Source organism: Aspergillus karnatakaensis (genome assembly GCF_047715665.1).
Source record: "Aspergillus karnatakaensis strain CBS 102800 unplaced genomic scaffold BJY04scaffold_15, whole genome shotgun sequence".
NCBI classification, from domain to species: domain Eukaryota; kingdom Fungi; phylum Ascomycota; class Eurotiomycetes; order Eurotiales; family Aspergillaceae; genus Aspergillus; species Aspergillus karnatakaensis.
Genome location: NW_027395727.1, coordinates 216,785 through 243,058, shown reverse-complemented (window position 1 = coordinate 243,058; position 26,274 = coordinate 216,785). Strand labels below are relative to the sequence as shown.

Below are 26,274 nucleotides of genomic sequence, written 5' to 3'. Positions count from 1 at the left end.
TGGGCATTGGGCAACTTCACTGGACCCCTGGAGACAAAAGGACCCAAGGCTTAACGTCAACGGGCTAAGCCGAAAGGATCGTCAAGTCTTGTTGTTTATAAGCTCCTATCGAAATCTCTAGGATCTGAAATTGAGTAACTTACGGCTGGATTTGATGGAAATGAAATACAAGAAGTCTTCATCTCGCACATCCTCTAAGACAGGAGAGGTGGGAAATGAAGGGAAAAGTGAGATCCATCTCAAACCCAACTGCCCAGAACTCCAAATATAGTCAGCCTGGAGAATCAGGAAAGAAGGATGGGCTGCAGGTGTGGTTCATGCAGCAGGATGTCCCTGTCTGACCCAACAAGATTAAAGCTCTTTTTATAACTTCACCTTGGGATAGTCAACGTCGTTTGTTTCGGAAATAAAGATCAACTCATTTCCAAGTCTCCCGTTTGCTGCAACTGCGTCAGCGCCTCTGGGGAGTGATAAATACCTGCAGTTCCCCTGCTTATACGAGTAACCGATATACAAAGTCTCACTCACCATGGCCATTCTGAAAAGCTTCTCGCTCTTTGTGCTACTATGCATCGGACTCATTGAATGCAGACCGGCCTCACCAGACTGTACACTGCCGTCTCTCCTCGATGCTACCCAAACAGACCTTCAGACCGGCCTCCGTATGGGTTGCTTCACCAGCGTGGATCTGGTTACTGTGAGATTACTTGTTTACTTTCCTTTTTTTCTCTCTCTTGTTTGATTGCCATAGTTACTGATAAGCGCTAGGCGTATATCGAACGCATTCACGAAGTCAATTCCAAGCTCAACCCCGTCCTAGAAATAAACCCGGAGGCCCTGGTCATTGCTGAGCAACTTGACATAGAAAGGAGACAAGGGAAGACCCGGGGGTATGTTACACATGACGCTTACCTTTATTGATCAATCAATAACGTTGCTCAATAGCCCCATGCATGGCCTTCCTATCCTCGTCAAAGACTTCATCGGCACATATGACCAGATGGAGACAGCAGGTAAGAAGCCTCTGCCGTCATGAGTGATGTCCTAATATCCTTTCCAGCTGGCTCCTATGCGCTCATCGGAGCAAAGATTCGAGCTGACGCTACTGTCATCGCCAATCTTAGACAAAACGGTGCCATAATCCTCGGCAAGACAAGTATGTCGGAATGGGGAAATACTCGCTCTATGAACTCGTCGAATGGCTGGAATGCTAGAGGCGGCCAGACATACGCTGCCTATTATGAGCAGCAGGATCCGAATGGGAGCTCAAGTGGTAGTGCTGTGGCAACCGACTTGGGACTCACGTTTGCAGCCCTCGGGACCGAAGTGAGTGAGCCCCCTACAAACTATGAGAGTGATACCTAACGCTTGATGAAAGACCATCGGTAGCATCATCCTTCCGAGCGAAAAGAGCAACGTCGTCGGCATAAAACCAACGGTTGGCCTAACTTCGAGATATATGGTGGTCCCTGTCAGCGAACACGCGGATACAATTGGACCGATCGCCCGGACAGTTCGCGATGCAGCATTGGTACTGCAAGCTATCGCAGGCGCAGATGCGTACGACAACTACACACTCGCGTCACCTTTCCAGACGGCCATTCCCGATTACATTGCAGCCTGCAACCCAAACGGGCTTCAAGGAAAGCGGATAGGAATTCCTCGAAATGTCCTCAATGCCCTACCGAAATATTTTACTAGCACGGCGAGCCCGATAAACTCCGCGTTTGAGGACGCTGTCGCGGTGATTGAAAAGGCAGGCGCAACAATTGTCGAGGGCACAAACTTCACAGCGTACGAGGCTTTCCTGCAAAGCCAAATATTTCAAAGGGTGATTGCCGCGGACATGTTGAGCGGATTGGCAAACTATCTTTCAGCACTGACCAACAACCCGAACAATCTTCGTGATTTATGGGATATCCGTGACTACACTCAGCGCAGTAGTCAAGAGGATTATCCGTCGCGGGATACGCAGCTCTGGGATATGGCGCTCTTTGCAGGATTGAACAACACATCGCCGGATTTCTGGCCAATGTACCAGCAATCCCTGTACTTCGGAGATGAAGGAGGCTTGCTGGGTGCGCTTGCGCGTAACGGTCTCGATGCTGTCATTCTGCCATCACTTCTTGCTGGAGAAATTCCTGGTATAATTGGCAGTCCAGTCATCACCGTCCCCGTTGGGGCCCTCCCTGCCGATACGTCCGTTCGATACAATACCCGTGGTGACCTCGTTGACGCAGCGCCAGGTATCCCATTGGGTCTCAGCTTCCTGGGTCCGAAATGGAGCGAAGATTCACTCATCGCGATGGCTTATGCATTCGAGCAGCGAACATTGGCACGGGGGGCACTCCAGCGCATAGTTGAGCCCAAAACGGAACTGCAAGATGTTTTGGAGCCGAGCGGATGCAGCGCCCACTAGGTCAATTTCCCGGTAGGATGATAAGAGGGAGGAAAATATCATAGCATCTGTAGCGCTTATTGTGAAATTGTACGAATAAAAGCTCAACCTCTATAGATAGCCACTCACTAATGAAGGAAACACGTCCTTAGCTCTAGCAAGATTCCAGCCCAACGGCCGCAGCCTTGGTAAGTTGGTAGCTAGCCACAAAGGGCTTAGCGCGAATGGTTCAGTCACGGGCGATAACAGTGACCGCGGGGGTAGGCTTTTTGAAGCCCACTATGTCCTTCTAGGTTTGCACACCAGAACACGCGATTACTATTGCGTTCGTGCACATGGAATATCTGGAAATCAAGTGTGCGTCTCTGCGCACCGAAATCGCAGCCACAGAAGCCCAACTCGCAAAGCTAAAACACGACCTCGAAGAAGCGGAGGAAACGGCGCTCAGCAACGGAGCTCAAAACCGCACGAACGGCGCAGCGACCGAGACACAATCGAAGACGAAATGGCCGTTATCTGGGGATGAGTATCAACGCTATGGGCGGCAGATGATTGTGTCGCAAGTGGGCTTGCAGGGTAAGTTGCTAGCTCCCTGACTTGCTTCTGTGGGAGGGTTGAGCTAATAGGACATTGTTTTGTGCCCACAGGCCAGCTCAAACTCCGGAACGCGAAAGTCTTGATTGTTGGAGCGGGCGGGTTAGGATGCCCGGCGGCGCTGTATCTTGCAGGAGCTGGTGTTGGCACATTAGGTCTTGTTGATGGGGATACGGTTGAGTCCTCCAATCTGCACCGCCAGGTGCTGCACAGGAGTAAGAACGTGGGCAAGTTGAAGGTCGATAGCGCGATTGAATATCTGCGAGAGTAGGTTGTCTGAATTTTGCCAATGATAAGGGCTTAGAGAAGACATTGCTAACTTTAATATCTGGCTTAGGTTGAATCCGAATCCGACATACATCGCACACCGGGCCCATCTTGCTCCACACGAAGCCGCAGATATCTTCAGAGACTACGATCTAATCCTCGATTGCACGGATAATCCGGCGACACGATACTTGATTTCCGACATCGCTGTTCTGCTGGGAAAACCGTTGGTGTCCGCGTCTGCACTACGAACGGAGGGTCAGCTTATGGTCCTAAACAACCCTCCGCGGCCAGCCGGCGATAAGAGCGGAGGGCCATGCTACCGGTGCGTCTTTCCTAAACCACCGCCAGCGAATAGTGTCACGAGCTGTGCAGATGGTGGGATCCTTGGTCCGGTTGTCGGTACAATGGGCGTTTTACAGGCGTTGGAAGCGATCAAGGTTCTCACGGCAAGTGAAGAAAAGGCTGAAACAACTCCGCCGTCCTTGCTCATATTCTCGGCGTACTCTACTCCGCAATTTCGTACGATCAAGCTGCGGTCGCGACGTCCTAACTGCGCGGTTTGCTCGGCGGATGCTAGTGTGACTTTGGAAAGTGTGAAGTCTGGGTCGATGGACTACATATTTTTCTGTGGGACTGTGGAGATGGAAAATGTTCTCTCGCCGGAGGAGCGCGTCACTCCGTTGGAATATGGAAATATCAACGACCCAATTGCGGAGAGGCACATGATTGATGTGCGAGAGAAGGTCCAGTTCGACATCTGCAACTTGGAGAATAGTATCAACATTCCAATCTCGACTATTCTTGCCTCCAATTTCAGTGTCTCGCAGACTGGTGAAGACGAATCAAACTCATTGCCGTCATGGCTACCCTCTGAGGTTGCGACCGAGTCAAGAAAACCCATTTATGTTGTATGTCGACAAGGGAATGATTCCCAAACCGCCGTCCGGAGGTTAAAAGAGCTGGGCCTTGATCATGGAGGCGACCGTCGGATAGTCGACATCAAGGGCGGGTTTCGATCGTGGCGTGAGCAAGTCGACCCAGACTGGCCGGATTACTGAGAGGGAAAGGACAGACAGACACAGAAAGCATAGGGGTCTTGGTTTCGACGCTCATTGAAGGGGTATAGAGGAGGGGTATATATCAAAACCACACAAAGCACAAACGCATCGTCATAATTCATTCAACCCATTGAAATGGGTGTCTCATCCAACCAAGACCAATCCACGAGCACCCTTCCCTCGTCCAAATGTCCCAACTCCTTGAACACAGCCGGAGAAACATCCAGATCATCCACATTACACCCCGGACACCGATCTACAACCTTCACATCGACGCTCCTGTCCCCCCTGCGTATCCGCAATCTCAGCCCGCACAGGGGGTTCTCGTTCGGGTTCCCGGATATAAGTGCGGCGTCAAAAACGACATGCGAGACGGCGCATATATTCTCTGACGCTGTACTTTCGATGCCGCAGGAGCCGAGACCGGGGTCGTAGTATGTTAGGTCGCCGGTGTAAGGGCCGCCGTTGGAGGTGGGGAGGGGGAGGTTTGAGCTAGTTGTTGTGGTTGGGTTGTTAGTTGTGGGATTTTCGGTTGGATCTGATAAACTAGGAAAGGAAACGCGCAAATGATTAATGAAAGTAGAGAGATAGTGCGATACGAGAAAAAGAGGCAAAGGATATAAGATGAAATTGGTATGGAATGCAATGAAGCACAAAGTAACCCCAGACTTTGCAAACTTACCCCTTTCCATGACGTTGCGTCAATCCCACAGCGAGACCAATGATGAGGGCAATGAGCGCAAGTACCGCGACGAGCGCAATGAGGATGATTCGCTTCCTTTTAGTCGGCAATGCGTTCCATTTTTGATAGAGCTGTTGCCATTGTGATCGCTCGTCTTGGTGCAGATGGTGTTGTGATGGGGTTGTCGCGGGCGCAACAACGATCGGCTCAGTCGTTTTCTCGAGGTCGCTGGTCGAATCTGAGGTTGGCGGAGGGATTGGAGTAGGGAGGGGTTTTCGTCTGGGGACGCCAGAAGGAAGACCTGTTTGTGATGAGTCCATTGTTGGTGTTGAATAATGTGCTTTAGGATGAGAATGTGGCCGGGGACATTGTGAGAGGGCAGTTACATCGAGTAGATAGACTCTTCAAAGTTCAGGGGAACGGTGATCCTTTAAGAGTGTGGCGCTTGATGGCAAACACTTTAACAAGGTGACAGCGCAGTCTTGGAAGCCGTCCCTGGCTAGGCCTATTTGCTCGAACTTGATAGCACGGGTTTAAATTAATAGGCGCCTCAATTGATTCCTACGGAGTACCTAGTCTTCTGGACTTCGATGCACAGTGAGTGTCACAGACAACTTAAGTGACAGGCGACAACCCCCTTGCTGGCATTTGACAGTTTCCAATCTTGGAACAGGGCAATGATACGCCGATCAGATGTCAGTAATCAACTCACTGCATACCAAAATTTGGCCTTGAGCTGGTTGAGGATGATTTTTCCGGGAGACACTCGCTCACTCTGCGAATTGCCGAGAGCCGGATCCATGGAGAGTAACCCTCTCTCTCTCTCTCTCTATCTTCTCGCTCTTTCCTCCACAACAACATCCTTGATCCTTGAAACATTTCCGCGCCTCAGTGGAAGGTATCATTCAATTGTCTTATTTCTCCACGCAAAGATCTTCGACAACCGAGGCACCAGCTGCGATCGTGGAGCACTTGGCTCTTCTTGGCGCTGTACAACTGCAGGCAGCTTTGGCCCACTTCTTTACCCACGCTTCACGCCCGTTTTCGTCATTCTTCCAGCTCTTGATTCTGTGACAACATCTGCGACTAACGTGAGCTGTAAATCGACCTGCGCGCTACTGTCGACCGTCGCAACAGTGCGGTAGCCAATTACGTGACCTACAGCTTTGATGAGGGCCCCGGGACGACATTTAGCACCTATGATCCGGAAAACAGAAAGATCAAGACCTTTGGAAATTTCATGACGGGTTTCTGGACAAGAACTATTCAAAATGGTTGAGAGTCCGTCTTCGCGAGATTTTGCATATGAGAATGGCGCAAACTCTCAAGACGCCAGTCGCCCAAGATTCTTTGATAGGGCGAAATCCGCTTGGGGCAAGCTTGGTTTGGATAAACAATCGGTTCTCTTGATGATCAAGTGAGCTTTCTCTATACAGTATCTTTTGGAAAACAGACTAACCGGCATCTAGAGGCGCCATCCCTCCGACAATTGGTCTTGCCATGTAAGTTTTTGCCTTGTCCATCGCCAAGATCGAACTGACATATTGCAGTTACCAGGCTGATTCCATTGCTGTGTACTTCACGACTTCTGGCTATTTGATAGCAATCATATCCGTACTCGGATTTGCGATCATGCCTCGCGCAAAGTTTGTGCAAATGATGCTGCTTGATTTACTGGCTATCTGCGTAGCAGCGGCTGTTTCTCTTCTGATGATGTATGCTACGGTCAAGGCACGCGAACAGTCGCCAAGTTCGAGTCAGACGTCTACCAGCAGCTCTGGCTTTCCGCCTTACAACTCATCAGCTTCGGTAACAAGCGGTGTGTTCTTATTCTTCCAGACTTACATAGTTCATTCGTTCCGCGCCAAGTACCAACAGTTCCAGTTCCCGGTTATCATATACTCGATCGTCGCCAACGTTAGCTTTGCATTCGCGCCACTATTGCCTAGTTTAGACTCAGCGATATCGATGGTTCGTCGGATTTTGGAAGCAGGGCTATTGGGTCTAGGTATCTCTACCGGCGTGTCATTCTTTATATTTCCACTTTCGTGCCGAACCATCGTCTTCAAGCAGATGGCAGGATATGTCGGCGCTCTGCGGGCTGCATTACAAGCTCATACAGCGTACTTCGAGGCCTTGGAAAGTGACAACGTCTTTGGACGGACAGCGACGTATGACTCGACTGTTGAGAAGATTGACGAACATGGGAAGGTCTACACCCCGGAGGCAGCCAATATTCGGAAGACCGTTCAAAAAATCACCGAGCTTCATGGAAAGATGGCTGGCGATCTAACCTTTGCGAAGCGTGAGGTCGCAATAGGTGAATTGGGCCCGGACGACCTCCAATCCATATTCCGCCATCTTCGCCAGACAATGATTCCTGTGGTTGGCCTCAGCTTTGTCGTCGATATCTTTGAGAGGTTATCCGAGTACAATAGATGGAATGATCCTATCGACCCCACATCAGTTGTTTCAAATGATCAACGCGATCGCGCCGTGCATGAGTGGAATGAGATAATGCGGGCGGTTCATGATCCTTTTGTTTCTATGATACAGACCATTGATGAAGGTCTCCAGCATGTATCGTTGACATTGAAGCTGACACCAGCCCCAAAAGGTGCCAGACCGGCTCCAGACGCCGAAGCATCCGCGACCCAAGCCCCAGGCGACAAAGGATTCTGCACTCATATGGAGAAGAAACTTTTGGACTTTAAGGTCGCCAAACGACTTGCCCTGCGAGCATGGAGTGAGGAGAAGGGAATCACTCTGCCCCCTGACTTTTTTGAGCATCCTGCAACAGCACACCTGGAGATGGAAGATCTACCTATAGACGGTTCTATCAACAGAGATCGTGCTAGAAGGCAACTATATTTGTTTCTATATGTGTGTATTGCCTCCTACACTAAAACCATTCGCTTGGCTAACTACGTTTAGATGGAGCAACTGCTGGCATCAACTGGGCAGATGGTCCTTGAATTTGTACGATTCGCTGATGCAAAGGCGGAAAGCGGCAAATTGTCGAGAACACGACTCATTATTCCTGGCAGCAAGCGTCTTCGCAAGTGGGCTTTGAGCATTTTCAAGGCCGAGGATTCTCACGGCGAGGATCACCTTGGTGATGTGAACGCACACAACGGCGTGCTCCAACTGGGCGAAGCGTATAAAACCAGGAAAGACCCAGAGCATCTTCCCCCAACCACAGCCTTTCAAAAATTTGGAGATAAAATCAGACGCATTTCATCGATGCTTCGCTCACCAGAATCCTCCTACGGATTTCGTGTGGCTTGCGCCACTATGACCATCGCAGTCGTCTACTTCATCCGCGACACACAGGAGTTTTTCATCCGACAGCGCTTCGTTTGGGCTATAATCATGGTCAACCTTAGCATGTCACCCACATCTGGCCAAAGCATTTTTGGTTTTTCTCTTCGTATCCTGGGGACTATCCTTGCCATGGTGTTGAGTTTTCTCTGCTGGTATATCCCGGGAAAGCAAACCCCCGGTATACTCGTTTTCTTCTTCATCTTTGTCGCTGCCACTTTTTATATTCCTGTGAAACAATTCCGCTTTCGCGTTGCGGGCATCATCACCGTCATTTCTACGGCAATGATAGTTGGATACGAGCTCCAAGCCCGCAAAATCGGAGAGCAGAATGTCAGTGCAAACGGGCAGACATACTATCCGATCTACCTTTTGGCCCCATACCGGCTTGCGGTCGTGACAGGGGGTATTGCTGTTGCTTTTTTCTGGACATTCTTTCCATACCCTATCTCTGAGCATTCTGTCCTGCGGCAGAATCTAGGTTCGAGCTTATACCTTCTCGCTAACTATTACTCAATTATACACGAAACAGTAACTGCACGGATGCGGGGTGATGAGGGCGATGTTGCGCTCAAAACCACAGCAGGGCGGCGACTGTTGAAAGCTCGAAACAAGGTGTTCTCCAAACAGATGATTATGTTAAGCAGTCTACGCACGTACTCCGAGTTTCTCAAGTGGGAAGTACCGATTGGTGGCCGCTTCCCAAAAGAGCAGTATGACCGGATCATCACCTGCATTGAAAAGTATGTTCTTCGAGTCTCAATGATCCCTACTAGAGCTAAAGATCCCTTAGCATTGTCAACTACCTGAGTCTTCTGGGGTATGCCTCGGACTCCCTCAAACACCTCGATGACGAATCCGACTCTGCATGGCTGAGTGACCTCAAACGGTTGATTGCCAGCGCACGAGTCACGACTCATCAAGTGACGTCGGTTCTATGCCTTCTTTCCGCCAGCCTTACGAATCAACAGCCTCTGCCCCCATATTTAAAAACACCAAAGCCCTACAGTTTCTCAAAGCGATTAGAACAGTTGGACAAGGATATCCTGAGCCTCAGACACATAGCTGAACCGGGATTTGCTACTTTTTCTGTCCTGCAGATCTCCACCCGCTGCATCGTCGGCGACGTCGAGCGATTGATGAAGTAAGCTAAACTCTCCGTCAGCTATCTCCAGGCTAACATGCTTCTAGGGACGTAAAAACCTTAGTTGGCGAACTTGACTTTTCATTTCACGCATTAAGCACTCGGCAGAGCAGCATTTCGACAGCTGACGTGTCTCGAGCACCATCAAGAGCTCCTACCGAGCAACAAAAGTTGGACTAAGAGGTATATATAGTATAACATGTTGACCTTAACGGACCAAGCAATTCAATGACAATAGCATTCTCCACCTTGGAAAAGAATTCTTCACTACCCTATGTGCTGATCACTGCAGAAAGCCGGTTCTAGATTACAGGTTTTGTTTTCAGGAATTAGCCGAAAGCTCACCTAACAGGCCTATTACGTACCGGTGCCATCTGGGTCTACCAAAAAAATAGACAAGATGATGTTACTATCCGCGTTGAAGCGGCTGTGCTCACATACCAGACGCTTCCAACGGCGAATAACATCGCTGGTATTGACGGCGTGCTATCAGCCCAGGGGGGTATGGAATGCTTAGCCGGCGCGCTTGCCTTAACCCTGCGACAAACTATGATCGCCCGGTGTATTTTGTTTTCAATCTGCAATATTCTCCGGTCATGTTTCAGTCGTCGAAACGCACGATGAGTGGGTGCGCTTTCGAAATCCGGGCTGGTTAGCGCTTGCTATATGCTGCTATAGCATTTCACGGTTGGTTCAATTCTCTCCAAGCTCCGGTCGCTTCATAACCCGGATGTGGCCGTCTCAAATGAAATAATCGCTTTTAATAGCCTGGTGGATTGCCTGCCGGATGAGGGGGGAATCTATCGAGGTCGGTCATGCCGATGGCGGATTCAGAGCAGAGTTGCACGAGAATCCAAGTACAGAAAACCTTGTCGACCGCATCTGCCTCGATGATGCACCGTTCTCTGAGTCGCCCACAAGCCTAGGAAGAGTTATCTGGAGACCCAGACTCAAGGAATGGCTTGTTTTGATATGCGTTCTGCTTGTAACAATCCTGGATGCGTTTGATACTACGATGATGGTGCCAGTCATACCGGTATGTCATTTGTCAGACTCTTGATAATTGAAAAGTCTTCTCTTCTGAACATGCAACATCATACTTGCAGGTACTTTCCGTCGTTTTTGAACAACCACTGCGAACCATACTCTGGGTAGACACGTCGTATCTTCTCGCCAGTGCAGCAAGCCAGCCACTTTTTGCCATGTTGTCCGAAGTTTTTGGTCAGGGGCCGATCCTCGTTATTGCCCTCGTGATAGCCACTGCGGGAACGGGAGTATGCAGTGGCTCGTTGAGCGTGCCTAGCCTAATCGCCGGTCGACTGGTTCAAGGTGCGGGCAATGGAGGCGCCATGTCCGTATCGCTGCTGCTAGTGAGCGATTTCATTCCGTATCCGCACCGTGTTCGATTTTCCGACTACATATGTCGGGCGTGGGCCATCGGAGCCATGCTTGGACCACTATCAGGGGGGTTCTTCGGTCATTTTGGTAACTGGAACTGGACTTTCTACTTTAGCTATATATTTTGCGCGTTGAGTTTGCTTGTCGCACCATTCGCTATCGACCTTCGGGAATGCAAGACCATTTCGAGACGCGCGGTGCGTGAGATGGATTGGTTAGGTGCAATTCTAATACTTCTCGGGCTTGGCTCACTTCTGGTTGGTGTCAGCTGGCTTGGAAGACCAGAAACAACATGGAACGACTGGCGGATTCTGGTATCGAGTTGTATTGGGGGGCTAGCGATGGTCGTCCTGGTACTGTATGAGAGCGTCTGGGTACAACAGCCGATGTTTAATCTTGGAATATTTTGCTCTACTTCTACGGTGATGTTATACGTTGGGAGTTTGCTTCACGGCCTTCTTGTTAGTGTGCCCTGCTCCATGTCGAACTCTCACTGACCTGACCGGAATAGATACTCTGTCATCTGCAAAATCTTTCGATGTACATTTTCCTCGTGAAGCAGTTATCGTCCCCTCTAACAGGGATTAGTATAATCGCTATTACTGCACCTATACTTCCGATTCTCCTGCTGACATCGAAGCTTGGAATGGGCAGATACCCTTTCCGCTCACGCTGGGTCATCCGCGCTGGCTGGATCTTGAACCTTCTGGTATCAGGATGCTTCATACTCTTAAAGGATGATACTGCAACGCCCGGTTGGGTATTTATACTATTTGCCGCTGGCGTCAGTCATGCCCTGCTCGTATCCGGCTATAACGTATGCTCGCACACGGATTTTCCTGTCCGAAAGCGCGAACAGGACGGTCAACAATGGAAGCCACGAGGTCGAGGCAGTAGTCCTGCATTCGCAGCACTAATGTACTCTATTCTCCGAACCTGGGGCATGTGTATTGCTGTGCCTGTTGGGGGGACTATTGTGTTGACGCAGATGGCACAGGGTATGAAGGAGTCTTCAGGGTCGCTGGACTGGCATAATGGCATTACGCTCTCTACAGAAAACAGGAAGGACATGGGAGGTCTGTTTCTGGGTGGATTCCAGGTGTTGTGGCGGTTTCTGCTGGCAGTGTCTGCTCTAGGAGGGTTGTCTTCATTGTTGGTTCGGTGAGAGAGAGTGCCTTCCCTCCTGTGTCCGCAGGTCCCGATAGCTCCTGCCTAAACAGGTGGCTCCTTCCAGTGTCTGGACGAGTGCTTCCCCCTCTTTACGAAAAACATTCCCTCTTCTCTCTTCTTCTCCCTCTTAGACTCCTCGGCTTTCTCATTCAAACTCACATACCTTCACTTTCATTCCTATCAGGTCTACCTTAAGCATTCGCTATTCTTATTCTCACTCTCAATCATCAAAATGCATTTCTCTTCGCCTCTTCTTGCTCTGATCCCAGTCCTTCCACTGGCTCTCGCCGCTCCGGTTGAGGCACCTGCACCTCCGGCTCAGCCAATCCAGCCAATCCAGCCAATCCAGCCAATCCAGCCAATCCAGCCAATCCAGCCAATCCAGCCAATCCAGCCAATCCAGCCAATCCAGCCAATCCAGCCACCTCAAACACCCGTTCTCCCCGATGGCCTCCCCAACCCCGGTCCCGAGCAGCTCCAGAAAATTGAGCAAGCTGCCCACGGCACTATCCCCGATCTCGGCTTTCCAACAAACGTGAGTGCAACCGGTATCACCAACTTGCAACTTCTCGCTTTCCACGAGTACATGGAGGTTGCCTTCTTCAACGAGCTTATCAGCAATATCACACGCAACGTACCGGGCTACGGCTTCCTCAAGGACGTTGACCGAGAGTTTGCCCTTCGAAGCCTGTCGACTATTCTTGCGGTAAGCCATCTTCCCCTTTTGGAGACTTTCATCAGGCCCTGACTTCTCTTTAGCAAGAGCAGATTCACGCCTTGACGGCTGTCGAAGCCTTGAAGCACTACGGCGTCAACGTAGTCCAGCCGTGCCAGTACAACTTCCCGGTCGTGACCATTGAGGAAGCTATCGCTCTTGCAACCACCTTTACCTCTCACTCCTTGGCAACACTTCAAGACATCACCGAACGCTTTGCCGAGAATGGTGACCTTGGCCTTATTCGACTGATGGCTTCCATCATTGGCAATAAGGGTTCACAGCATGGTTGGTATCGTGTGTACCAGGACAAATACCCGAGCGAGCTTCCCGCCTTAACAACAAGCCATGTCGACTTTGCCTTTACCTTTGCTCAGAGCCTGACCGTCCCCGGTAGCTGCCCCAGCATCAAGGACATCAACCTGCGAACCTTTTCGCCTTTGGAGATTGTGACTACTCCCGAGGCTCGAACACACAAGATCAAGGTGTCTTGGACTCACGGTACCGACGAGCAGCAGGAGAACCTCTTGTGGCTGGCCTATGTCAACCAGCTGAACACACCCATTGTCTCCCCATTGCAGGTCGTGTCTTGCGATGGCAGGAAATCTACTGCAGTTGCCATTGTTCCATACGACGAGTTCCTCCTCAATGGCCTGACGGTCGCGGCGGTTGTAAATCGCAGGGGTCCTTTTGCCAATGCTGCTGCGGTTGCCAAATCGACAGTGTATGGTCCGGGCCTGTTTATTCTTCAATAAGAGTCTTGTATTCCTAGTTGTGGTATCACTAAAAATGGCAGTCCCCCTTGACTAGCAGCCTTAATTCTTCAATGTGAATATATTACCTACTCTGACTCTTGGTTTGACCGCGCATAGATTGAACTGGATTAAACAACTAGGTACAAAGTTACAGCTTCTTAGAAGTTAATGAACGCGCGGAAGTCGGGTAGCAAGGACAGTTTGCCATCTAGATGGTGCCGTGACCAGCGTTAGCGCTGACGCTGGCGACAACGTCACCGTAGGCAGAGGCAGAAGCGATGTTCTTGCCCTCGAACTTGGAGAGAAGAGCAGTGTCGGCCTGGTTGAAGGTGCCAGAGCTACCGAACCCGTTCAGCTCACAGGAGCGGCCAAGGTAAGAAGAGCAAGCGGCGTTCTGAGAGGTGGAAGGCGAGGCAAACAGCTGACCCTGAATCGGACTCTCCGCAACGGTACCAATGTTCTGGAAAACGTTGCCCTCGGCAAGAACGTAGCCACCGGAGCCAATCTCGAAGGCGTGGCCGGAGTTGTCGTACCAGTAGTTGTTAACCTACACATCACTCATTAGCCTCGCCCACAATAGAAAACTCGAAAAAGCTAGAAGGAAAACATACAGCATGCAAAAGGGTGTTGCCCTGGACCTTGGGGCTACGTCCGCTGGTGTGGTAGATGTAGTTGCCCTTGAGGGTGACCATGTCGTTGGAGCCGTCGAGGTAGATACCCCAGTAGTGGTATCCGTCGCAGGTAGCGGACCAGGAGGACTCGCCGTCGATGAAGGAGTTGGAGATGGTGACGCGGTTGTCGGCTTTGGTGCCGAGGACGATGTGTTGGCGGCCGATACGGGCGGTCTTTCAGTTGTTTTTGTTAGTGGGGAGTGGGCTGGGGAGGTTATAGGTGCAGGAACGTACAGTAACGTGGTCGATCCAGACGAGGTCCGCGTCGTTGAGGGTGATACCGTCACCACCCCAGACGTACTTGGGGTTGATGTCGGTGACGGCAATGTTTCTGCACGAGGTTATTAGATATTCACTAGCAGAGAATGGTGCGTAACCTACTGGATGATAATGTTGCTAGCACCGCTAACAACCCTCAATCCCTTGCCCTTGATGACACCGGCATCGCCCTTTCCGAGGAGAGACTTGTTCGAGTTGACGGTGATACCGAGGGAGCCGGCGTTGTCGCTGCAAGACCGTAGGCGTTAGCGTCTGGAGAGAAGAAACGGGCCAAAGCTAAGGTGGAGTACGTACTAGGACACAGAAACGGACGGGGCATCAGGCTGGTAGTTGGTGCACCAGTCATCCTTGTTGATCGCGACCTGGCAAGCAGAGCCGGTGCCCCAGGGCGCACAGCCGGTGCCGCTAGTGGTGCCTTCGGAGCCGGTGAAATCGAAGCTAGAAACAAAGGTATCAGCATCTGCTATCTGTTAGGAGAGAGGCAGAAATCGTACGTCTTGGTCAGAACAATAGTGCGCGCCTGGTCATCTCCAAGGTACGAGACCAGCTCGTCGATGGAGTCGGGGTAGACGGCGGCAGCGCTACCACCGCCGGTCACGCCCTTTGCGAAACCCTCGGCGGCGCCGGAGACGGTTTGGGCGGTTGCGGTGCTGAGAGACGCCGCGAGGGCGAAGAGCGAGACGATGGGTTTCATCATGGTGAAGACAAAGAGTGAATGAGTTGGACCAGCCGGTGGAAGTAAGAAAACAAATGAGAAATAAGAGAAAGACTATGGTTTGGAGAGCTTAAGAGGGACTACAGAAGGGGATCAGCCTTGGGTTTTATATCCTTCAGAGGGGGTGTTCGTTTGGCACTAGGTAATAGGGTGCTATAAAATGGAGTCGAACCGCCATATTGTTGTCATATTAAGTATCCATAGCTAGTATCAAGTAGAAACAAGGAGGAGCCCTATGGCGAGATGGGTTCTTCACAGGCCATCATCCAACGCCTGTAGAACGGCTAGGGCGTTAGGAAATTGGCCGTGTTTCAAAAAGTCCACTAGGGGGGACCCGGCAGTTGAGGCTAGCTTGGAGCAAATAAGCAATTCCTCCGTCTTGGCGGTGGACGAGATGGTGCTTGACGTTCTTAATTGTTGTCAATCTTGAGGATCTGCTACGGATGATCAGTTGACTGCTGGAAAAATGATCATACCTGCGTTGACAGGGCCGTGCATTGAGTTTAGTCAAGGAAGTGTGGGGTTCCGTGAGGATTTCCGATGATTCCTTCAATCAAATCTCAAACTGAACAGTTGAAAGTCCTCAGAGATTGATATGCCGACGGGCAAAGTTCGGTCGCTGTCCCTGAGTCTTTTGGTTAAGATGGTTCAAAGTTTGACGTTATCGAAGGAGAATTGTCGATCCACTGTGGAGAGCTGTTCTGAGTCCTGACTTGGTCGATCCACCATGCACGATTTTGAATCTGATCAGCTTTAAGCCAACTCGTGCAGGAAGCCTAGGTTGAGAAACCTCGGGAGACCAAACTTGACAATAGGGATATTGTACAGCGGGCCTGATCCGTGTCCTTGGAATCTAAGGATATTGGCCGGTCCACAGCGAGCGTGGATGACAGCGGTCAAACTGAGACTGCAATAAAGAATAGGCCCCATATATGCCCATGACAATAGATCGGAGGACCATGATATTAATTGAGCGTCGTGGACTCTGGTAGGACGCGTAGTCAAGCCTTGGCTGGGATATAACGGGCAGAGAGCAAGCGCGGAACTGGTTTCCAGGTTAGAGAATGTCCAAGCTGTGGGTGTTTGAAAAGCCGCGGGACTTGACCCAGATCCCAAGGAACTGTCATTGAAACTTGGAATAATACCGAGCTGAGTACTCCGTAGGTGTGCCACTGGTGACTGTGGAAGCTCAGGGTGAGAAATTGGGGAGGGTGACGGTTGATGCCTTGTGGCCCTGCAGCCATGGTGCCTGAGACTATTTCATCATGCCTTAGGCAAGAGTCCATATCACATGATTGTCGGCAAGTGACGGCAATTCGGTTCCTTTACCCCATCGAGTTTCTTTAGCCGGACATCGGGGTCGCGCAAGGGCGATGCAGGGACGAGATCAGAGTCAATAGCGAATTGCATGTATGTTCCATAGAATTGATTCAGAGTAAAATGCTCTTATCTCAAGAATTGCAAAGATGTAAACACTCGCGTGAGCAGCATGATGGAAATATGTTTTCAATCAAAGGCCGCCGTGTCCGCCCGACGCTTGTAATTAGGCTTCGCCTGATTGGCGGGTGATGGCTGAATCAGCAAATTGCCGACCGCCAGACCCGAGGTTACCTGCAGTGGCAGAACGGCGAAGCTCTTCGTGACGATGGAACATCTTGGTCTCTTGATCTTCGCTTCTTGAACTCTTCAGACGGTCATTCTCGCTGGCGGAGTACTGCTCGTTGAATCCTCTCCTCTCTATTTCCTTTTCTTCTCATCTTATCGCCTGATTGATCTCATTTACCGTCTCTACCTTCCCCCTTCGCAATTCGCCTCAGGTCCGGATTGAAGGAAAAAGTCACAATGGCCTCTCTTCGCACAACTTCGCGCCTTGTCGCCTCCTCGCGGTCACTATTCCGCCCTGCTGTCTTTGCTCGCTCATATGCGACTGTCGAGTCCGGTGTCCAGGTGAGCAGTTCCTGGCTTCATTGAAGTCGTCAGTACAGCAGAGTTATTGGTTGCTAAGACCTAGATTTGTTAGGAGCCCGCTCCCAAGGTCAAGAAGTTCCAAGTCTACCGATGGAACCCCGATGCTCCCGCCGAGAAGCCCAAGATGCAGACATACGAATTGGACTTGAACAAGACCGGCCCCATGATGCTCGATGCGCTCATCAGAATCAAGAACGAACTCGACCCCACCCTGACCTTCCGGAGGAGTTGCCGAGAGGGTATTTGCGGCAGTTGTGCAATGAACATTGACGGTGTCAACACTCTTGCTTGCTTGTGTATGTGAGACCTCGTGTTGTGGAGGTGGACATTTGTTAACAATCGCACAGGCCGCATTCCCACCGACACTGCTAAGGAATCACGCATCTACCCCTTGCCACACACCTACGTTGTCAAGGATCTCGTTCCCGACATGACCCAATTCTACAAGCAATACAAGTCGATCAAGCCTTACCTTCAGCGCGATACCAAGACCGAAGACGTAAGCGCAAGCGACAGTTGTCAGCCATTTATATTTATCACTGACGATTATTATTAGGGCCTCGAGAACCGTCAAAGTCCCGAAGACCGTAAGAAGCTCGACGGTCTGTACGAGTGCATTCTCTGCGCCTGCTGCTCGACTTCCTGCCCTTCATACTGGTGGAACAGCCAAGAGTACCTCGGACCTGCCATTCTCCTCCAATCCTACCGCTGGTTGGCCGACTCTCGTGACCAGAAGACCGCCGAGCGCAAGCACGCCATTGACAACAGCATGAGTGTCTACCGTTGCCACACCATCCTGAACTGCACACGAACCTGCCCCAAGGGATTGAACCCTGCCCGCGCCATCGCCGAGATCAAGAAGATGATGGCGGCTCACTAGAATGTCGGAAAATAGAGCCAAGCCAAGCAGAAGATCAAAATTGTTTCCCTTCTCATTCCCTTTTCTAGCATTTTGGTTGTTATATCTTCCTATGTACTTTTTTCTTTGATCCAGCTCTTATTCCCTTACCGTGTTTTGAGGCCTTGACGTCGGTTGTTTCATTAGGTGTAAATGTGTGAATATTCATTTCTAGTTTAGGTGATTACGAATAACCAGATCAACTTACCTACTTTCTTTCCCGCGAAAGACAGTGCTTGGATACTGTACGGAAACCCGTGATCAACAATGCAGCTCATCGATCACCGGTACTTCCCATGACAAAAGTCTTGTCACTTGAGGTTTTCTGATGTTTCCCAATAATGTATCTTCCCAACCGTCACACAAGGGTGTTTGTGTACCCCAAAAAATGGCATTGTGCGCCTGACGGCAACCCTAAATTGTTTGCTCGAAGTCCGTGCTACAGCTCGATGGAAGTAACGTAAATCCCAGCTAGACATGAGCATCCCGATGTTAGGCTGGAGAGTGTACATATTCACATCATTAAGAGTTAGCTTGCAATGACCTGACCCAACCTGCTCGTTCCGCATTGTGGAGGGCAAGATCCATGATGTTGGGTATATCTATCAGTATCTATTGTTCAAAAACTCGGATCGACTAGGGTCCGCCTCCACGAGCATCTCATGACGCCGACAAGACTGCGAAGCTATCTATATCTATCAGTTTGCCTAACGGCAATAACTCACCACCCCAGGCTCACGCAGTTCCTGCCTAGGCTGATGCCTCTTCCTCTATCAAGTTCACTCGCTCACCCATCACTCTCCCTTCCCAGAACCCTTCTTCACCTCCCACCCCAGCGCCTTCGCCACAAACGCCACAGGGAAGGCAAGTTCGCCTGTCGGATCATGGTCGACCTCTCCCGAAGTAATCAGATCCACAACAGCAACAGCAACATACCCACCAATACCCGTAAAGACATGCCACCAGCCATGCAACTCAGTAAGAAATGCGAGCGGTGTTCCGACCAATTCCCGAATCTCAGTGAGATGCGGGCAGTAGAAGCTATCGACGAGCCAAACCAGGTAGCCAAAGACGAAGCAGACTGTTCCGGTGTCAGTGGATGATCTTTCTGCCAGAGTTTGGGTAAGTACCTAGTCCGAATCGCGAAACCTTGCTGATAAGGCTCCTGATCTCGGGATCCGGGATTTGTTTCGGGATTGTACTTGTCGTCTTTGTTGTGATGAGGAGTACGGCTGTGCCGAAAGCGACAGCATGGAGGATAAACTCATCCATGACCATGTGAACGACCATGACGATGGTAAACAGCGTGAAGAGGACAATCCCAACGCGTTTCGTGTACTGCTCGGATTGCTGGAAGGTGAGGATGCGGTAGAGCAAGGGAGTTGTCAGTAGATGCATGGATAGTTCATCCGCTATAAGCGGTCAGCATGTTAATGAAGATTGATCCGGAGTTGGATAACCCGGGAGGGAAGAGAAGAAAGCATACACATCTGCGTATGATACTTAAGGGTCATATGGTACCCCGCAGAACAAACCCCGACGCCGATTAACCCGAAATAAGGAATACATCTTGAAACAGACGCCTGGCCCTTCCGCGATAGTTGCAAGAGTCCGTAAAGGCCAAACGTGCAGTATATGAGACTGCTCAGGGTGTTGATGAACTCGGCCACGTAGCGGGTTATGACGTAGTCCTCTTCGCAGAAACTGTGGCTGTTATCAGCGATTGAAGCGCGGCTGTTGGTGGGCGTGTCAGCTTACTTCAGATAAGAGGTCTGAGGACCCCAGAAGGGCTCGACTGAGGGCGTCATTGTTGCAATTAGGCAGATGTGTGGAAGGAAGGAGGAGAAATTGGTGAAGAAATGCGGAGACGCGCGGAAGTTGACCGCCCCGCTGTTTAGATTGGGGCTATATATAAACACTGGGACGGATCGACGGATGTTTTGACTATACTCTTCATTGACGACTGGATATGAGATATCTGGATTGCATCCTGCTCAATGGACTCAGAGAGCCTGATCTCGATTTTTGGTTGGCAATGGGATTGATTTATGGTTTGCGGGTCCGGAATATATAATTGCACCAGAGTATACTTGTCAATCTCTCTGTACTCCTCGGTTTGATTTCGACGTAGTATAAAATATGTCATGAATTCATCGATTGATTCATAGTCAAGGTCAAGGTCAAGCCCCAAGTGTGTAGATACCGTAATTGTATGTTGCACAGTTGCACATGGAAACTCGTCAAACAAGTGCTTTCCTCATCAAAACTACTCCGCATTCTCTGATCCACTTTTCTGGATATGCTCGCCTATAGAAAGACCGGAGTTTAATGCTGACAGCCAAGAACTAGACTACTCGTCTAGCCTCCCTGTTGTTGGGACGCAGCAGAACTACCAGCAAAGCACCTGGTGGAGAACAAGACGACAAGATGCTGGCGCTGACAGTGTATAGTTACAAAAAGACCCAATGTATAAAGGTAGACGTTCACAATTATTCAGGCACTCAGCCACACTCTATGTCTCAAAATCGCTCCAAATGCCAATACAAAATCAAGCAGGATATCTCCCCGTCGACCCCAGCATATCCATACAGCGTTCCACAGCCTTCTGCATCTCATTAGTCGCCTCCTCCAACAATGTCGTCAACGGCACCCTGCCCGCCTTCTCCCTCTGAACCTTCACATACTCATTGTTCAGCACCTTGTTGATATTCACCTTACTCACACCGCAATCAATACACTTGCGGAAGATCTCCTCGGTAAACGGATCCGCCCCATGCAGAACAAGCTGAACCCGATCGCCAACCTTATCATTGATGCTCTGCAAACGATCATACTCCAGCTGGATCCCACGAGGTCCATACTCCCCATGCACATTCCCAAACGCCGGAGCAAGCCAATCAATCCCCGTAGCCACAAACTCCTCACTCTCCTCAGGTGTCGTAAGTAGCCCCTCTAAGTCGACTGTATCAGCAACCCCATCCTCCCCACCTTCGATCCTTCCGGGCTCGGCCTCCGTCGCGATCCCGCGCTCATGGCAATACTGCACTAGCTCCCTCGTAAGTCGCAGGTTCTCCTCCTTCTCATAGTGGCTCATGTCGACCATAATACTATCGAAGCCGCCAAGGTCAGCAGCGTAGCGGATGATCTCTGGTGTCTGTGCGTGGTCCATGTGTACGGAGATAGGGACGGAGGCCTTCTTCGCGGCTTCGGCGGCGGCGTGCACGAGGAGGCCGTCGGCATAGTGCACGGCCCAGGGGAAGAGGAGGATCATTGCGGGGGAGCGCTTTGCTTCGGCGGCGCGGACGGTGGCTAGGATGCCTTCGAGGTTGTAGCAGCACATGGAGGGGACGCCGTAACTGTGTTTTGAGGCATGGTTGAGGATGTCGAGTGCAGGGTTGGGTTTTGAGAGGGGCATTTTGGTGGGGTTCTTCGCTGGAAGAGAGAAGGGCAGAATGAGAGAAGTGAGAATAGTAGGCTTTGAATATAGGCGTGATGATAAGTTGGGGATGATGAGTGTTTTATAGCCACCTTCCCTTGTATATTTCCCCCACTTTGCACATCGCGCGGAGTTGCTCCGATCGGGATGGAGGGGGGTTGCGTCGCTGATTTCTCCGAGATCAAGGAAGCTGCGCTCTTTGCCCTTCGTCGACGTCAAATCTTTGGCCTACACAACATAAATATTGCATTGAATCCACAGACTGGACAAGCGACCGAAATTTCCCGGCTGAATCTTTGAACACTACTAGACGAGCTAGGAAGTATGTGGCGCTACATGAGATGATTCACGTGTTGGCAATCTCTTACGGTCATCCCAACCCGAGAATGAAATGGAATCAAACTTAATGCATTTGCTCACAATATTGGTATCTTTACAGGCCATAAACTCTAATCACACTGGTGCTGCTCTGCCCACCAGACCCATGCCTCTGCGCCATGTATAATGCGCTCAATGCAGCATTGCCGAGATGCAGAGGAAAGTGAAGATCCCGCGCCTTCTGGACGACTGTTTCCAGTCTAGAAGCAGCTTGGTCTACTGTTGGCGACCCCGCCGGAGCTTTATCCCCAATGCGCCCTTCAATCATCTCTAGTCCCTGCTGGATGAAGATCTTACTAGCACCAGCCGCTTGGCTGACAAGGCCATGGAACTGTGCGAGGTCGACACGAAGGTAACGGGCAAAGGCAACTGCTTCAGCGGCGGCGACTAGGTTTACACCCCGCATGAGCTCCAAGACCAGCTCGGTCGCATCTTCGGCCTCGGCGGATGGGGATACCTCCGAGAGAGGCTTGGCAAAATATTGTCGGACGAGGGCCGAGTCATCCTTCGGTCCCCATCCATGCACGAGGGCAGAGAGGTATATTTGTTCGGCGGTAGAGCAAAGGGGGGTAGGAAATCGGTGCTGGCGAGCAGAGGAGGTAATGATGCCCTGTAATAGTTAGATTTTTGCAGACCAGAAGAGCATGGAAACATACGGCATCTTTCAGGATAATGGTCACAGCGCTGGCGCCGGGGTTCCAGTCCTCCTCCACCATCCGAGGGAATCGGTTCTCGTGCATCCATGTCCACGCATCCGAAGCAAAGATTTTCTCGGCTGTCGCCCGAGGGTCCAGACCGAGTTGCGCTGCAAAACCCATTGCTTCACTGGCGCCGAGAATGTGAATGGCAGCCAGGACTTGATGCACCATCTTCATGTTGCTTCCTGCTCCAATGCCCCCGGGAACCAGGTACAACTTATCCTCATCCGACATCTCCTGCAAGATACCACGAGCCGCCTGAAGGGCCTCGTCAGATGCACCAGCCATGATGGAGAGCGTCCCGTCAGCGGCGCGCTTGGCTCCGCCGGACACAGGGCTGTCCACGAAGAGGATATCACTGCGACCGCGGGTCACAAGCTCGGTAGCGACGGACTGGGCATACGCGGCGGATACCGTAGAGCAGAGCGCGAGAATGGCATTCTGGGGTAAATCTAGAGAACGAAGGGGTTAGCGTTTCATCTAAATGAGGAACAAAAAGACGTACATTGTACGATGCCATCATCTCCAAATAGAACCGATTGCGCTTGAGGCGCTGAAGCTACCATAACAATGTAAAAGGCTTTCCCTTCAGCGGATTCACGAAGGGATGAAGTAGGAATGCCACCCGCGGCCTTGAAGCGCTCAACAGAAGCTGGGAAAACGTCGAAACCGTGCACAGGATAACCCTGCTTGACGAGGTGGGTGGCCATGCCGAAGCCCATCGCTCCCAGGCCGACGAAACCAATTGATGGCTTAGACATGATGACTTGAAGATGGGATGTGAGATGAAAGTGATTTACTGTGTCAATTGTCAAGATTGCTAGAACCGACCTCTTTAAGCAATGTCAACACGATGTGGAGGCGGGGAACGGTGGGATGTCCGGACGGAAATTCGGAGTTCATCCGACGTCACCATTTACTTCGACCCCGGACGATGAGCGATTCCTCGGGTGAAGTACTCGGGTTGACTCCCCGAAAATAAGGGAAGGAAATAGATAAGCAAGCCACTTTTTCGAAGCTGTCCTTTGGCGGAACTCGGAGATGAGGCGATCAGATATGACTAGTTGGCCTTTAGCCTAAATCATGCAGCGGCGAATAGCCACAGATATGAAGAACAGCTAACCGAGCGCGCGTGCAAAGCTCGCTTCCATGATGGAGCACAGAACTTCTTCGACCGTAACATGTATTCCCGCCCTACGACGAAGAGCCACAGGGGATTGTCCAACCGTAATATGTATGCCCGCCCTACGACGAAGAGCCACAGGGGATTATTCAACCGTAATAGGGTATCCTCACCCTACGACGAAGAGCCAAAGGGTATTGTTCGATCTTAGCATGAATACCCGCCCTACGACGAAGAGCCACAGGGGGTTGTCCGACCTTCTCCAGGTCTTCGAATTACAGCGAAGTGCCGAGGGGACTTGATAGCTTTGCTAATGCGAGGGTTAACGCGCTGTACTGACCGAGACATCAGGGTAGCACCATACTGTCAAAAGAGACCAAGGATGCCTGGCACCGGTTTCTAGCCTAGTCAGAATAGCCATGTCGAAAGCCAAGACGGTATATTGCCTAGAGGCGAGCTGCGGTGAAAATCGTGATTAACCAAAGCCCACCACTGCATATCAACAATTCATACTATGAATCCGAGTAAGTGGGAATCTTGCCTCGCGAGATAGCTGATTCTCCTCGACTGTTAGTAGGCCAATGTGTTGTCCTCAAAGACCTCGATTTTCAAGAGGAGGAGCATTGCGATGGCAAGAAAGTGCAGAAAGTAGGCCGATAGAATACCTATGTGGCATGGCCTTCAAAAAAACAAAAGAGATGCAGTGGGAGACTGAAGAGAGGAATAAGAGTACGTAGAAGCTGAGATAAAAGGCCGGGGCGTTGTGTTGACACTTCCTAGAATGGAAAGCTAAGCACGGGCCGGGGCCTCGACCATAGTTAATAGCTATTTGTGCCTCAGGCATGAATAGCAGTAATTTACCCCATATTTTCTTCCCGCTGTCCCGACTCCCCCCGACCTTCTGCACCTGCTTCTGTTCTCAGGACTCTCTTCATCTTCACTACCCTGATTGTTTCAAACACATTGTCTGTGCGATATCAGTTACCATGACGCCACCGCGACACACTCCCGAGGCGAACCAGCGATGAGCACGGAAGACGGAAGCCGCACAATACACGAATACGAGCAGTGGAACGAATCGTCTCTTGCAGCAAGGATCCCCCACCACCACGGCGTCTGGAGCTCTGTCCGAAACCTGATGTATGGTCGGTGTGGCAAATGAAAGACATGCTCAACCCTGATCCTGTATCCTCACCTTTTCACACCCTGGACTTCTAAGACGACGATCGCTGGCCATGGACATAAGGGGCTAGATCAAACATCGCCCTCTGGACGAATTACGGCCCGTTAACACGCCGCATGAAGTTGCATTCTGCGCACAATGGTTACCCGCTGCGGAAAGCCGTGAAGGATTTAAGAGGACTGGTGGCTAAGGTCGCGCAAATATGCTTATTTGCATCGCCCCATGTGACCTTTCCCTTCTATAACTGGAAATACTGTCGCGCTGCTATATCAGAAATAGACTGGAATCCGCGACGATGAGCTGCGCCGCGAGCGACGTGACGACTTGTTCGACGGCTTCGATGATTCCAACATGGTGGCGCAGACGCGCAAATCTAGGACTCACTAGGGAGTCTGACTTCAGCTGGCCCAGGCGCAGCATGAGCGATTCAGGGAATAATGCAGATCCTACGAGCGATGGACGAACTGAACCTTATAAGATCGACAGATGCCAGCCAGAATCATCTCTCAACTTCAGCTGCATCTTATATTACATCACCGTTGCTAGCCTGCATTTGCCTTACTGCTAGTTGTTGACCTAGTCGTCTCAAAATGTCGGAAAAAGCGAATTATGGTAGGTAATAATCTGGTATCTCAGTTACCCAGCTGACAACCTGTTCCAGCTCCAGAGCCTCAAACACCAGCACCTCCTAGCTACGAGCACCCAACGCACACGGCTCCCCTAGCGGAACAGTCTACGCAACAGCCCCGTTTGATGATCGATTCTAGCCCTGTGATCCAGCTCCAAACTATTTCTCCTCAACAAAATGTGAACACGCCTCCACCCAGCGAGCTGTCCACCCACTTTGACCCTCCGAACCCCAGCCCGCAAATGTACCCGCCACAACCGCCGCCTGCCGTTCAGCAACCGAGCCAATACCCTACGGCCATACCTTTGCATGCCCTCCAGCGCTCTCCACAAGTCGTTCGACTGTCCCGTGTGCGGCCAACGCGAGATGACTCGACCTGAGGGAGTAACCGGAAAGACAACGCAGTACGTTCATCTACAAACCTAAAGAAATACCGAACTAATCCGTAAAAAGCGGCTGGGCAGGCGTTCTCTGCTTCTGCGCCTGCGTCGGATGTATACCCTACTTCGCCTCGGCCTTCAAGGACGTAAACCACATGTGCGGAAAATGCGGCCATGTTCTCGCGACGTATCACAATAGCGGGCACGTCGAGGTACACAAGCAACAGGCGCCGAACCACCAGACCCCCGAATGATGGTCTATACGGATAGCAGACCACTAGATCAGATTTAATTTTTCTTATCTTGGCTGTTTCATGGGTAGTACGCAATTCTTGTGCTGCGGCGATTCAAGTGAGCTGGAGGTACAATGTACATCAATCATATAATTAAGGAACGTCTTGTTAGACGATGC

General features: G+C 50.9%; 13 protein-coding genes across 13 annotated transcripts; 8 read left to right on the top strand and 5 right to left on the bottom strand.

Moving 5' to 3' along the window:
* Positions 1-124: 124 nt before the first annotated feature.
* On the top strand, positions 125-2,535 carry BJY04DRAFT_226674 (putative amidase). Its single transcript, XM_073718470.1, has 5 exons — positions 125-697; positions 769-890; positions 946-1,013; positions 1,061-1,326; positions 1,379-2,535. Exons 1-5 carry the CDS (start codon positions 530-532, stop codon positions 2,417-2,419), a joined length of 1,665 nt encoding a protein of 554 aa, XP_073573045.1. The 5' UTR covers positions 125-529; the 3' UTR covers positions 2,420-2,535.
* Positions 2,536-2,694: 159 nt separating this feature from the next.
* On the top strand, positions 2,695-4,381 carry BJY04DRAFT_226670 (uncharacterized protein). The gene is made up of 3 exons (XM_073718469.1): positions 2,695-2,974; positions 3,046-3,259; positions 3,330-4,381. Exons 1-3 carry the CDS (start codon positions 2,734-2,736, stop codon positions 4,318-4,320), a joined length of 1,446 nt encoding a protein of 481 aa, XP_073573044.1. The 5' UTR covers positions 2,695-2,733; the 3' UTR covers positions 4,321-4,381.
* Positions 4,382-5,492, bottom strand: BJY04DRAFT_28358 (RlpA-like double-psi beta-barrel domain-containing protein). The gene has a single exon (XM_073720065.1). It carries the CDS (start codon positions 5,010-5,012, stop codon positions 4,443-4,445), a length of 570 nt encoding a protein of 189 aa, XP_073573043.1. The 5' UTR covers positions 5,013-5,492; the 3' UTR covers positions 4,382-4,442.
* An 89-nt stretch (positions 5,493-5,581) lies between these two features.
* Positions 5,582-6,445, top strand: BJY04DRAFT_28345 (uncharacterized protein). The gene has a single exon (XM_073720064.1). It carries the CDS (start codon positions 5,680-5,682, stop codon positions 6,145-6,147), a length of 468 nt encoding a protein of 155 aa, XP_073573042.1. The 5' UTR covers positions 5,582-5,679; the 3' UTR covers positions 6,148-6,445.
* On the top strand, positions 5,582-9,847 carry BJY04DRAFT_185077 (uncharacterized protein). Its single transcript, XM_073710719.1, has 6 exons — positions 5,582-6,419; positions 6,472-6,504; positions 6,553-7,885; positions 7,937-9,066; positions 9,117-9,467; positions 9,515-9,847. The coding sequence occupies exons 1-6, from the start codon at positions 6,274-6,276 to the stop codon at positions 9,645-9,647; spliced, it is 3,126 nt and encodes a 1,041-aa protein (XP_073573041.1). The 5' UTR covers positions 5,582-6,273; the 3' UTR covers positions 9,648-9,847.
* Positions 9,848-10,669: 822 nt separating this feature from the next.
* On the top strand, positions 10,670-12,030 carry BJY04DRAFT_216528 (major facilitator superfamily domain-containing protein; the record flags this gene model as incomplete). The annotated part of the gene is made up of 2 exons (XM_073715791.1): positions 10,670-11,326; positions 11,377-12,030. 2 exons carry the CDS (start codon positions 10,670-10,672, stop codon positions 12,028-12,030), a joined length of 1,311 nt encoding a protein of 436 aa, XP_073573040.1.
* Positions 12,031-12,149: 119 nt separating this feature from the next.
* On the top strand, positions 12,150-13,609 carry BJY04DRAFT_28307 (putative sexual development protein (LsdA)). Its single transcript, XM_073720063.1, has 2 exons — positions 12,150-12,741; positions 12,795-13,609. Exons 1-2 carry the CDS (start codon positions 12,268-12,270, stop codon positions 13,503-13,505), a joined length of 1,185 nt encoding a protein of 394 aa, XP_073573039.1. The 5' UTR covers positions 12,150-12,267; the 3' UTR covers positions 13,506-13,609.
* A 104-nt stretch (positions 13,610-13,713) lies between these two features.
* Positions 13,714-15,152, bottom strand: BJY04DRAFT_216526 (polysaccharide lyase family 1 protein; the record flags this gene model as incomplete). The annotated part of the gene is made up of 6 exons (XM_073715790.1): positions 13,714-14,052; positions 14,117-14,350; positions 14,411-14,507; positions 14,558-14,683; positions 14,750-14,893; positions 14,950-15,152. The coding sequence occupies 6 exons, from the start codon at positions 15,150-15,152 to the stop codon at positions 13,714-13,716; spliced, it is 1,143 nt and encodes a 380-aa protein (XP_073573038.1).
* Positions 15,153-16,637: 1,485 nt separating this feature from the next.
* On the top strand, positions 16,638-18,450 carry sdh2 (succinate dehydrogenase iron-sulfur protein subunit SDH2). The gene is made up of 4 exons (XM_073710718.1): positions 16,638-17,117; positions 17,191-17,434; positions 17,486-17,637; positions 17,695-18,450. Exons 1-4 carry the CDS (start codon positions 17,013-17,015, stop codon positions 18,016-18,018), a joined length of 825 nt encoding a protein of 274 aa, XP_073573037.1. The 5' UTR covers positions 16,638-17,012; the 3' UTR covers positions 18,019-18,450.
* A 26-nt stretch (positions 18,451-18,476) lies between these two features.
* Positions 18,477-19,901, bottom strand: BJY04DRAFT_185064 (ceramidase). Its single transcript, XM_073710717.1, has 4 exons — positions 19,795-19,901; positions 19,523-19,740; positions 19,167-19,448; positions 18,477-19,117 (listed from the first exon to the last, which is right to left on the bottom strand). Exons 1-4 carry the CDS (start codon positions 19,842-19,844, stop codon positions 18,831-18,833), a joined length of 837 nt encoding a protein of 278 aa, XP_073573036.1. The 5' UTR covers positions 19,845-19,901; the 3' UTR covers positions 18,477-18,830.
* A 398-nt stretch (positions 19,902-20,299) lies between these two features.
* BJY04DRAFT_185063 (class II fructose-bisphosphate aldolase) lies at positions 20,300-21,508 on the bottom strand. Its single transcript, XM_073710716.1, has one exon. The coding sequence runs from the start codon at positions 21,449-21,451 to the stop codon at positions 20,585-20,587; it is 867 nt and encodes a 288-aa protein (XP_073573035.1). The 5' UTR covers positions 21,452-21,508; the 3' UTR covers positions 20,300-20,584.
* Positions 21,509-21,861: 353 nt separating this feature from the next.
* On the bottom strand, positions 21,862-23,399 carry BJY04DRAFT_185061 (NAD binding domain of 6-phosphogluconate dehydrogenase-domain-containing protein). The gene is made up of 3 exons (XM_073710715.1): positions 23,054-23,399; positions 22,507-23,000; positions 21,862-22,460 (listed from the first exon to the last, which is right to left on the bottom strand). The coding sequence occupies exons 1-3, from the start codon at positions 23,307-23,309 to the stop codon at positions 21,906-21,908; spliced, it is 1,305 nt and encodes a 434-aa protein (XP_073573034.1). The 5' UTR covers positions 23,310-23,399; the 3' UTR covers positions 21,862-21,905.
* Positions 23,400-25,444: 2,045 nt separating this feature from the next.
* On the top strand, positions 25,445-26,116 carry BJY04DRAFT_216521 (LITAF-like zinc ribbon domain-containing protein; the record flags this gene model as incomplete). Its single annotated transcript, XM_073715789.1, has 4 exons — positions 25,445-25,466; positions 25,516-25,726; positions 25,803-25,886; positions 25,936-26,116. The coding sequence occupies 4 exons, from the start codon at positions 25,445-25,447 to the stop codon at positions 26,114-26,116; spliced, it is 498 nt and encodes a 165-aa protein (XP_073573033.1).
* Positions 26,117-26,274: the final 158 nt, after the last annotated feature.

Coding starts and splice junctions, on each gene's coding strand:
- BJY04DRAFT_185077 (XM_073710719.1), top strand. CDS start 6,274: ATGGTTGAGAGTCCGTCTTCGCGAGATTTTGCATATGAGAATGGCGCA. Junction 6,420..6,471: donor TCGGTTCTCTTGATGATCAA/GTGAGCTTTCTC, acceptor ACCGGCATCTAG/AGGCGCCATCCCTCCGACAA. Junction 9,468..9,514: donor GACGTCGAGCGATTGATGAA/GTAAGCTAAACT, acceptor ACATGCTTCTAG/GGACGTAAAAACCTTAGTTG.
- sdh2 (XM_073710718.1), top strand. CDS start 17,013: ATGGCCTCTCTTCGCACAACTTCGCGCCTTGTCGCCTCCTCGCGGTCA. Junction 17,435..17,485: donor CAACACTCTTGCTTGCTTGT/GTATGTGAGACC, acceptor ACAATCGCACAG/GCCGCATTCCCACCGACACT. Junction 17,638..17,694: donor GCGATACCAAGACCGAAGAC/GTAAGCGCAAGC, acceptor GATTATTATTAG/GGCCTCGAGAACCGTCAAAG.
- BJY04DRAFT_226674 (XM_073718470.1), top strand. CDS start 530: ATGGCCATTCTGAAAAGCTTCTCGCTCTTTGTGCTACTATGCATCGGA. Junction 698..768: donor CCAGCGTGGATCTGGTTACT/GTGAGATTACTT, acceptor GATAAGCGCTAG/GCGTATATCGAACGCATTCA. Junction 891..945: donor AGACAAGGGAAGACCCGGGG/GTATGTTACACA, acceptor GTTGCTCAATAG/CCCCATGCATGGCCTTCCTA.
- BJY04DRAFT_28345 (XM_073720064.1), top strand. CDS start 5,680: ATGATACGCCGATCAGATGTCAGTAATCAACTCACTGCATACCAAAAT.
- BJY04DRAFT_185061 (XM_073710715.1), bottom strand. CDS start 23,309: ATGTCTAAGCCATCAATTGGTTTCGTCGGCCTGGGAGCGATGGGCTTC. Junction 23,001..23,053: donor AGATGATGGCATCGTACAAT/GTACGTCTTTTT, acceptor TTCGTTCTCTAG/ATTTACCCCAGAATGCCATT. Junction 22,461..22,506: donor CCATTATCCTGAAAGATGCC/GTATGTTTCCAT, acceptor TAACTATTACAG/GGCATCATTACCTCCTCTGC.
- BJY04DRAFT_185064 (XM_073710717.1), bottom strand. CDS start 19,844: ATGACGCCCTCAGTCGAGCCCTTCTGGGGTCCTCAGACCTCTTATCTG. Junction 19,449..19,522: donor TAAGTATCATACGCAGATGT/GTATGCTTTCTT, acceptor GACCGCTTATAG/CGGATGAACTATCCATGCAT. Junction 19,118..19,166: donor GGTTTCGCGATTCGGACTAG/GTACTTACCCAA, acceptor ACACCGGAACAG/TCTGCTTCGTCTTTGGCTAC.
- BJY04DRAFT_226670 (XM_073718469.1), top strand. CDS start 2,734: ATGGAATATCTGGAAATCAAGTGTGCGTCTCTGCGCACCGAAATCGCA. Junction 2,975..3,045: donor GTCGCAAGTGGGCTTGCAGG/GTAAGTTGCTAG, acceptor TTGTGCCCACAG/GCCAGCTCAAACTCCGGAAC. Junction 3,260..3,329: donor GCGATTGAATATCTGCGAGA/GTAGGTTGTCTG, acceptor TATCTGGCTTAG/GTTGAATCCGAATCCGACAT.
- BJY04DRAFT_28358 (XM_073720065.1), bottom strand. CDS start 5,012: ATGGAAAGGGGTAAGTTTGCAAAGTCTGGGGTTACTTTGTGCTTCATT.
- BJY04DRAFT_185063 (XM_073710716.1), bottom strand. CDS start 21,451: ATGCCCCTCTCAAAACCCAACCCTGCACTCGACATCCTCAACCATGCC.
- BJY04DRAFT_28307 (XM_073720063.1), top strand. CDS start 12,268: ATGCATTTCTCTTCGCCTCTTCTTGCTCTGATCCCAGTCCTTCCACTG. Junction 12,742..12,794: donor GCCTGTCGACTATTCTTGCG/GTAAGCCATCTT, acceptor ACTTCTCTTTAG/CAAGAGCAGATTCACGCCTT.